Here is a 10,887-nt window from a genome sequence, read left to right as displayed (position 1 = left end):
ACTTTGGGAAGCTGATGAACAGGGTAAAGTTCAAAGAATTTCAAAGTATAAGCAGCTTAGTTAATAGCTGTATTTGCATGGAGGTTATAATATGCAATATGCACGGACACACTGGTCTTATAGCAACAGTTTTAATGATGGATGTTCTATTAGAGTATTTGACTGTTCTATTAGAGTATTTAAATTTTTAACAGCTTTACGTTAAATCTTACTCCTAAAGTATAATTTTGAACCCCTCTTAGAAGAAATTAGTTATTCCCTTTGCTCTTTCCATATTTTCATGCATGCAAAAGATGCAATTGTACCTGTACTGCAGCTCTCCTAGTTTGCAGTGTCTTGCATATGTAAAACTTTGGAGGAGTACTTCAGCCCCCCCCCCCCCACTCTCCAAGAACCCACATTAGCACATAATACATTCTGTACAGTCTCCATCAAATACCAAAACTGTTATTAGGTGTCTCTATTTTTGATGTCAACTGAAGTAACTTTGAAGCACTCAACTGGTTCCTTAGGAGTATTCTCATCTCTTACCAGTCTGTTCTTTACCATGATGGTCATGCTCATCCTTTGAGGCTTCATTCTTCTTTTGTCATTCATCTTTCCATGACCTTCTATTTGTAGTGATCCATTGTCTTTTGTGTTGTTCTCATATCCTTCAATGGCAGCAAAAAGTGATTGTCTTCCATCCTATTTCTTTTAACAATTGTCTTCCCTTGTATCCCTTGACTTAGAATTGATCTTGTTTCTTGTTCTGCTGTGGATGACTGGACAAATGTGTCCCACACTGAAGTGCGCTGAAATGTACTGGTGTCATTTCTGCCATTACTAGTTGATGTTTTAGCAAAGGAGGTGTCTCTGGCTGAATCCAATGTAGGTACATGCACACCTCCAGTATGGTCACTACTGGGAAGGACTGGCAATGTGGTGCACTGTGATTAATAGGTAACATGTGTATATGCATTATCAATAATTAGTATGTTACCACAATATCATTCGACTTTCTGTTCAGTTTATAGTCAAGTTGGTGTGGCATTCTTAAGCCCAGCTGTATGTGTATTACCATTTAGTAGTAAAGGATTCATTATAGGTTGCTTACCTCCTTGTACAGCATGTCCTTCACTTTACTTTGAACCTCTTTAAGCACTACAGGATAGTAATGAAGTGGAATGTGTATCAAGAATTTAGTTTATTCACCTGGTTTGATAGTTTCTGAGAAAGGTGCAGCCTGTTAAAATATACATAAACTGACTGTATAAATCTATAGCTAACACTCAATCTTCTTGTTAGTGTTCTCTCTGTCATTGTATTCTTTGAAGACTTGTACTCTTTGGTGATTACTGCATAATCTGTTAAGGAATGACAATGAAGTTTGAAGTTCTGTTGACATTTGAAGTTGTTTTATTTCCTAAAATTTGTACACGTTTGAATTAAAACTAGAACAATATTATCGTGGTCTACCATCCAGTGAAAGTAGAGTTGAAATCTTGCCAGCATGGTGAGTAATTTCAGCAATGTGGGCTTGCATCTTACAAAGGAATAAAAACATTTCAACATTAATTTCTTTACTTGCAGTTTTGCTTCTTCAACAAGCTGCTCCCATTCAGACATAAACATGTCAATTTCAGACTGCATTCTATTCAATCATTGTTTTCACAATGCAAGTGACCATGAAGTTTAAGGCTTACTCTGCAATGTGCTTCTCTAGATTGCCATTCATAATATGTAGTCCTTCATGTAAACGCTTGCTGATTAGCTCAGGATACTATATGGTGTTGTGTTGCATGTGAGTATACAAGTATTTATGTATATGAATTCACCTGAGAGTCTTTGTCTAACTGCTTTATGCATTTCTGATATACCTGCATGTAGACCAATTTATCTGCTATTCAAATAAATCTCTTTTATTTATTTACTTGAGGGTTTGCCCTTTAAGAACTAAAAGTTTTTTCTGTTGCTCTATCACGGACAAGTTCTGTGCACAATTTATTTATCTATGAGTTAAAACAGTTATTATGTACCACATGTTGCAAATACAATGCAGAGCTGGTGCTGATAGTAGTTAGAGCTGTGAAATTAGTTATACTGAACTTGTGTGCAATAATACAGGATTTACCCTCAGCCATCCTCGTAATAAAATCTTGATATGTACCCTAATTAGAAGAGGAATACAATTAAAAGTTAATTTCAATTTAGTTACTTCAGTTTCTTTTGAAATCTGACTAAAAGCAACTGGATGATCAGTGCTAGTTCCATTAATTTGCCCACTACCAATTATCCTATTATTATTATTGATGTTTACACATGATAAAGATTACTGCTTTACCATCTCTCTGAAGTTGTTTGTTTACAAAATCCATTGCTGATCCTACACTCTCCACAAACTCTGAATACTGAATCAAGTGATAGACTATAATGTACCGTTTATTGCACACATACGTACATGTTCAATGATGGTTTTCTTGCTTTCTTCTTCCTTGTCTACAATCCACTTGCAGAAAAAATGTAATGAACTCCAATCTCTGATAGCAAACACCAAGAGAAGTCCAAGTGTTTAATATTGTGGTTTTTCAGCAATAATTTGGCAATTTTCTTTGACTCTTGCTCATCAAGTATATTGTGACTTACAATTGAAATTTTAAGGAGAGTATATCACATTTGGTGGGAATTAACACCTTCCATTCCTACATACAAAGTGTCATTACAATAACATGGCAATAATTATGTAATGCCACACGTGGAATAGGAGTGGAAATCTATGTAATTATTCTGTTGTAATAGTACATAAGAAGACTTTTGTGCTACTGAATCAAAGTTAATGTGAACAGTGCAAAAGACCTACCATGCTATATATTAGCATGAAGATGTGTCTTGAAGAACTTCTGATAATCTTCTTGGCTGTTTCCTTAGCCAATTATTATTTTCTCTTACAGATTTTGTTGCAGCTTTTCCTCCTTTGATGATTTCCATGTCAGAAGGACTTGTACACTATAAATCCAAGAAAGCTACATACTCACTGTCCATACCTCATAATGCATGTTACTGTATTAACCACATTGTATGCAATGCTATAATATTATGACAGACTTACATTTGGATGCAGGATGTACATGTGGTCAGGCTATTTCCCAACATTGATGCATTGACTCTATGTCATCTATATAATTATTATATGTAAGTCATTTATCTGAGAAAAGGCGCGTCTGAAAGCAGGAGCAACCCTACAAGTTTGTCATGAATGTTCACTACTAATACAATCACTGCACATGATACACACTAGAGTACAATGATACATGCATATGTGTTCTACTTATATTATAGTTCACATTTCTAAAATTTGTATCTGGTACCTCAAGGATTTATATAATTTCTGGATAGTGATATCAACCTTTGTTATGAGTGTACTGCTACTTGTGTAGTTTCTTGTGCTGTACACAACTAAAGTACTAGCATTGATACCTGCCCTATGTGCAGGACCATGTCCACATCTAGCTAAAGGTCATAAGCATTAAATATCAGTACCACACAGCATTCCCTTTTAAACCTGAAAGCAAAAAAAGTTTTGACCATAGCAGTAGTACTGCATGTAACTAAACTAAGACAACTATAGCAATGTGTATGCATATAATTGTTTACCACACATGCAGGTGTGCACATGTACATGTCCTATCATGCAGGCAATACTGTAGCATCATTTGACGACTTTTAACTCACTGACCATGCAGCATCAAAAATAAATGACCATAGCATTGCAGGTACCTGCCCTACAGTGCAGCTAGGACTTGCCATACTGTGCATGATGTTTAACAGCAGAGCTATGTGTAGCTACCATAATTCGCTTTATTTTTGTGCAAAAAATGTTCGTGATATAAAGTTTTGTGTAAAAATATTTTTGTATGATTTAGAGCCACACAGGTGATGATGTAATTTAAAATAGTAGTACCTGTCATGCAGGCCATACATGTAATAATAACATTTCAGATTCTACATATAGTGACACTTATAATACCTTGCCCTACAGCAATGGTATACATAGCTACCTGCCCTACAGTACAGGCTCTGCCTTTTGTGCAAACCCTCCAGTGCCCAACTGGTAGACTTGATAATAAAACTAGAAAAAAACAGTAATGGTACCTTCCCTACAGTGCAGCAGTTTCTCTATTAAAAATGTTTTACTTTCAAGTAAAATTGTGACTCCCACCTGTACAAAGTTGCTTACTACAAGCACACCTACACACCAGCAGTACTACATCCATCAGTATATTAAGCCTGCCCTATGCGTGCATGATTTCATTGTGACAAATGACTGACAATGGTAAGGATATTCAATCTAATCTTACAATGCTGAAACAGTATCTACTCTATAATACAGTATATATGCATTTCCAGCTATAGCTCACCAAAATTATATCCTTATTTCCATACTAAAAGCATTATAAGAACAGGCCCATAGCCAGGGGGATTCTGAAGAACCGCCCTTGGAAAAAGGTCCACAATTTTGGTCAAAATTTTGGCAAAAGGTCCACAATTTAGTAAAAAGGTCCACAATTTAGTAAAAAGGTCCACAGTTTTAGTATACAAGTCCAAAATTTCAGTAGCAAATTATGCATTTCTTGGCTGCCACCTTTGATTTTACAACTTTTTTCACCCTGGCCTTCCACACCCTTTTTTCACAGATTGGCTGTTTTGAGATATAATTAGTTTCTAAAATTCTAAATACACATTTCCTTACACTTGTGTAATAATATGTAAGTTACATGAAAAATGATTTGTAACGTTTCTGCAGTTAGAAGATATCTATATCCTGACAATTGTTGCTAGCCAACACAATAATTGTGACAAGAAGGTGAAAGGAAATATGCAATTATTAGGGCTACAATGTATACTAGTAACAAAAGCATATTACTTATTGGGTTTATATGAGTAGCATGTTGAACTAGTGCATCATTAGTGACTCCTTTACTGCTCCTTAATAGCAGAGTTAGTAGAACAACACTTAATATCATCTTGAATTCTCACACATGACACGTCTCTAGAATACTACCTGTATTTGTAGTCTATGAATCCACACAAAATGAGAACCAAAAGCCACTGTGACACCTAATATATGTGATGGGTTAGAATGTGTGACGCAATTAACCACTAATTTTGGTATGTGTGCTGACCTTGTTGAACTAACCTGTAATTGTATTACTGACAAACTTTTTTTCCAGTTTTTGATGATGCACTCAGTAATGTCACTAACAATTCTATGATCATTATAACTAGTGACATTGTGCTCTCTTCAAATGTGTTGCTGAAAGGCATTGAAAATTTTACAATAGTTGGGCAAGGAAATCCCACTGTGAACTGTAATGGTAATGGATCAGCGAAGTTTATATCCTGCAACAATGTGACAGTAAAAGATATCTACTGGAAGCAGTGTGGTTCTAACAATGAGTCAATTGTTCCAGGAATTGAATTTTACAATTCTTCCAACATAGAAATTCAAAACTGTTCCTTCCATCACCCAATAGGGCAAGCTGTTGTTCTGTCAAAAACATCAGGAAATGTACCCATAAACAATTGTCAGTTTGCTAAAAACAATCATTATGAAAGTCATTGTTCTGTGTTATACTTTTCAAAGGGTGATGAAAATAATTCCTGGTTAAGATTAATCATTCACAACTGCAGTTTTTCTTATAATTCAGTTGCTAAAAGTTTGGTCTACTTTGGTAGTTCAGTAAACAAACTAAGTGACTATTTAAGCATTCAAACTTCTGTGTTTAGACACAACCACGTAGTACCAGTTTACATCTCACATACTACACTTTATCTTAAAAGCAATGTAGTGTTTGAACACAATATAGCAACTGATGGGGGAGGAATACTTAGCAGTAGCTCTCTTGTTATTATTGAGAACAACTCTAATATCAGCTTTTACAATAACTCAGCAACCATGAATGGTGGAGGTATTTTTCTTAATGATTCTGAGATGTAGCGACTTTAAGAAAAGAGCATTTATTGATTTCAAAAACAACAGTGCTAAATATCATGGTGGTGTACTCTGCTCTATTAACAGGTCTGTTATGTCATTTGGTGAGCACTCAGTAATAGTATTCAGATGGTGGGGCTATATACTGTGAAAATTGTAGTACTTCAATTGATGAAAACTCAAAAGTAGAATTATCAAACAACATGGCAATTCATGGTGGAGGCATTTGCTCTTTTAATTTTCTGTTTTAATACTTGACAGAAGATCATCAGTGACATTTACTGATAATACAGCTGAGTATGGAGGAGCTATGTATGCTATTGATCATTCTGTAGTCATGCTTAATGGCAGCACAACAGTGACCTATAGAGGTAATTCTGCCAGTAACAATGGAGGTGCTCTCAATTCATATCAATACTCTAGCATCATGTTCGATGGAAACTCTGTGGTGACTTTCCATAACAACAGAGCTGGGTATGGAGGAGCTGTGTATTAGGGCTGGGCGGTATTGGAGTTTCGCTTTACGATATATCGTGCAGAAATATATCACGATATTACTATTTATTGCGGTTATTAAAGATGACTGCTATATTAGAGTAGCTGACTGCTTTATTAGGGTATCTCGATCCTAGCTGACTGTTCTATTAGAGTATCTCGATCTTTGTAGAAAAAAAAAATTGACTAGCCAGTACTAGGTCCTTGTTTGCAGTAGTATCACGTGATTATTTGAGGTGCATTATAACAACCTTAAGGGCTTAATAAGCTGTCACAAACACTAAAAATCGTAATAATATTATCGTGATATTATCGTTTCACCGAAATCTACGCGATACAGATATCGTTTCATTGCAATACCGCGGTATTACTATAATACCGAGAAACCGCCCAGCCCTACTGTGTATGCTATCAATCATTCTGTAGTCACGTTTAACGGCAGCGCAACAGTGACCTTTAGAGGTAATTCTGCCAGTAACAATGGAGGCGCTCTCAATTCATATCAATGCTCTAGCATCATGTTCAATGGAAACTCTGTGGTGACTTTTCATAACAACAGAGCTGGGTATGGAGGATAGGCACCGGCCGATTATACCGGCATAATTTAAAGCATAATAGGTGACCAAAAGCATCAAGCATAATGCCAGCATAATAGGGACGATGTTTGAAAAATTAATTAAATGCGCAATACGCGCACCTGAAAGAAAGCAAATATTCACTGCCAATAGTATTATTAGTGCATTTGATATTTAAAAACACGTAATATAACTTATTAAACCGTTTCTTTGTTGGTTAATCACACTTTGCAGAAATAAGATCGAGATACTCTAATAGAGCAGTCACTTAATAGAGCAGTCAGGAAAGGCTGATATACTCTAATAAAACAGTCAGTTCTAGAGCATAATCTTGATTTTGAAAGCATAATTTTGAGCATAATAGGCTTAATTTTTGAGCAATGCTCAAAAGCATAATAGGTAAAATTTTGGGCATAATAGGCCGGTGCCTAATGGAGGAGCTGTGTTCTCTTTTACTTTCTCAGATATTATGTTTTGTGGAAATGCAACAGTAATATTTAGTGACAACAGTGGTACTAACGGAGGAGCAATACACTCTGAACATTTTTCCAACATATCATTATGGGAAAATCAATGGTGACTTTTGGAGATAATCATTCCAGTAAATTTGGTGGAGCATTTAATTTGTTTGACAATGTTAATGTTACTTTTACTGAAAGTGCAATTGTAAATTTTAATAACAATAGTGCTAACTTTAATGACGCTAGTGAAAAATACGGAGGTGCTGTGAACTGTGTTAACCATTGTGACCTATTATTTGAAATGTGACATTTTGTGACAACCATGCTGACTATGGAGGGGCTGTGTACACTGAAATTTATTCTGATATGACATTTGATGGAAACTCTACAGTGATATTTAATAGTAATGTGGTCAGTCAAAGTGGTGGAGCTCTTAATTTAAGACAAAACTTTAATATTTCATTCATTGGAAATGTGCAAATAATATTTCATAACAACAGTGCAAAATATGGAGCATCTTTGCATTCTTCAAGGATTTGCAATAATGTTTGGTGAAAGCTCAAAAGTAACATTCAAAGATAACAATGCTAAAGAGAATGGAGCAGCTCTTTATGTTTACCACTATATACTGCATCTTCAATAGAAACTCAACAGTGACATTCAATAACAACAGGGCTATTTTAGGAGGAGCTGTGTACATTTTTAGTTTTTCACATGTATCATTTGAAGGAAGTTCAATGGTGACGTTTTTGGACAACAGAAGTATATATGGAACTGCCATATTGATTATACACTATTGCAATGCATCATATAATGGAAATTCTGTTTTGATTTTCATCAATAACAGTGCCCAACGTGGGGGAGCTGTATATTCTCGACGACACTCTAATGTGATATTTGGTAAAAATACAAAGGTTATGTTCAGTAACAACAGTGCAGAATTTGGAGGGTCAGGGTATTCTAAAGACAATAGTAATATATCATTTGATGGAAACTCAAAAGTGATATTCAGAGGTAATAGTGGTGGAACCAGTGGTGGAGCTATTTACTCTACAGCAACATAAACTTTAATAGAAATGCTTCTGTGACTTTTGATAGAAATATAGCTAGTCAAGGAGGAGCTATGTACCATTAATTTTAAGCTTCTCATATATAACATTCAGTGATAGTTCAGTGGTGACAATTACAAACAACAGATCAGAGCTATACATGGAGGGGCCATACTGGCCATTGATCACTGTGACATATCATTTTACAGAAGCTGTTTAGTTACATTTGTTAACAACAGTGCCTCGAAAGGGGGATCTGTATACTCTGAACTATACTCTGAACAATACTGTAATATATTATTTGATGGTAATACAGAAGTTATTTTTAAAGGTAATTATGCTAGTGAAATTGGAGGAGCTGTTAATTCTTATGTGAACTGTAGCATATCATTACTGGAAGCTCAAAAGTAACATATATCAACAATAGTGTCTGGGGTGCAGGCGCTGTCATTTCTGAACACTATTCTAGTATGTCATTTAATGGAAACTCATTAGTGACTTTCAATGACAACAAAGCTATACTTGGAGGTGCAGTTTTATCTTTTGATAACTGTCATATTTTATTTACTGGAAATGCAATGATTTTGTTCAAAGACAATGTAGCTAACAAAACAGGTGGAAGTGTAAGTTGCAGAAACAATTGCAATATTACGTTTAATGGAAACTCAACGGTGATATTTGATGACAATGAAGCAACTAAAAGAGGTGCCATGTTTTTTTAATAACCACTCACATTTGTTATTTGTAGGTGGCACAAATGTTCATTTTATAAACAACAAAGCCATGGATGGTGGGGCTATTAATAGTCAACAATCAAACATAGAATTTGCTATGAATTCAGTCGCAAGGTTTGCCTATAATTCAGCAACTAGAAGTGGTGGAGCAATTTATCTTAAGAATAACTTTATTATTACATTTGAAAATGAATCTAATGTCATATTTCAACCCAATGGCAATGCTACTTGCTATGGTGGAGCAATTTATGGTGAACTAAAACAAACTAACCAGAGCAAAATCTTGTCAAATTCTACAAGTGTTAGTTTTAGTGAAAACACTGCTCTTGTTGGTGATGATATGTATGTACAACTGGAATCATCATGTGATGAAACATGTTTGAATAGCATTGTAGGTTTAAATGTGACACACAATCACCCCCCTCATCACCTAGCTTTATATAACCCCACCACCTGTATTAATACTACCAATAAATCAAGTAGATGTCAGAAGTATTTTATATCAAACATAATGCTTGGTCAAAACATTAAAATCCAAGCTTGTGTATTAAGTTTTCATGAGCAGCATGCTGGAGGAGTTAACTTTGTTTTAAGTGGTGAATATAAAGATCACAGACTTGATGGTACACAATCTGTACCTATAGCTTGTACTCTGTTTGAAGGCATCAGTGTAATAGGCAAGAAAATTTCTAATTCCTCAATGACCATCACATCATATACAAATAGTGAAGTAGAAATTTCTGTTAAGCTAATAGCAGAACTATCACCATGTCACCTTGGTTTCCACTATGATAATACTACTCAAAAGTGTGTATGCTATGATGACAGTGACATTGTGTCTTGTTCTGGTAGCACATCAACTATCAAAAGAGGTCACTGGTTTGGTATTGTTGATGGTAAAACAACAGTGACAGTTTGTCCTAACAATTACTGCAATTTTACTTGTTGTGAAACAACTAATGGATTTTATCAACTTTCACTGATGAGATTTGATCAATGTAATTAACACAGATTGTGGTAGTTGTGAGGAAGGTCTCTTGTTTGATTCGGCAAAATGTGTAAGTGTTGATAAATGTACAACTGGACAGACAGTTCTGGTAATCACGTTATCAATAACTTATTGGATAGTCTTGGTTCTAGTAGTGTTTGTGATGACATATTATCATGTTGGGATTGGCTATTTCTATGTTATTACATACTATTACAGTATGTTAGATATTTTACTGGATCAAAATTTGTACACTGTTTACTGTTGTTAGCATTATGTCTAATGCAGCTAAAGTCACTCCACAATTTCTAGGACAACTTTGCTTGGTAAAGGATATGAGTGGAATTGATCAACAACTTACTCATTATGCGCACCCACTAGCTGTCACCATCATTGTAGGAATGGTCTGCCTGTCAGCAAGGATGTCTTATAGATTCTCAGCATTTGTAAGCCGTGTAATTATTCGCATGATTTGTTTTCTTCTCCTGCTATCATACACATCTGTGGCCACAACTTCATTACTGCTATTGAGATCACTGACATTATATAATATGGATAAGATTTACACTTACCTGTCACCTGACATAGAGTATTTTCATGGTCGTCATTTACCA

The 10,887-nt window shown here is 35.2% G+C and overlaps 1 protein-coding gene across 1 annotated transcript; it reads left to right on the top strand.

The window, feature by feature from the left end:
* The first annotated feature begins 5,109 nt into the window (after positions 1-5,109).
* LOC136264898 (probable outer membrane protein pmp9) lies at positions 5,110-6,467 on the top strand. The gene is made up of 3 exons (XM_066059665.1): positions 5,110-5,113; positions 5,211-5,973; positions 6,233-6,467. Exons 1-3 carry the CDS (start codon positions 5,110-5,112, stop codon positions 6,465-6,467), a joined length of 1,002 nt encoding a protein of 333 aa, XP_065915737.1.
* The last annotated feature ends 4,420 nt before the right edge of the window (positions 6,468-10,887 follow it).

This window comes from Dysidea avara, chromosome 8, assembly GCF_963678975.1.
Source record: "Dysidea avara chromosome 8, odDysAvar1.4, whole genome shotgun sequence".
In the NCBI taxonomy this organism is placed as follows: Eukaryota; Metazoa; Porifera; class Demospongiae; order Dictyoceratida; family Dysideidae; genus Dysidea; species Dysidea avara.
The sequence above is the reverse complement of the archived record's forward strand: the minus strand, read 5'-3'. Positions and strand labels throughout refer to the sequence as shown.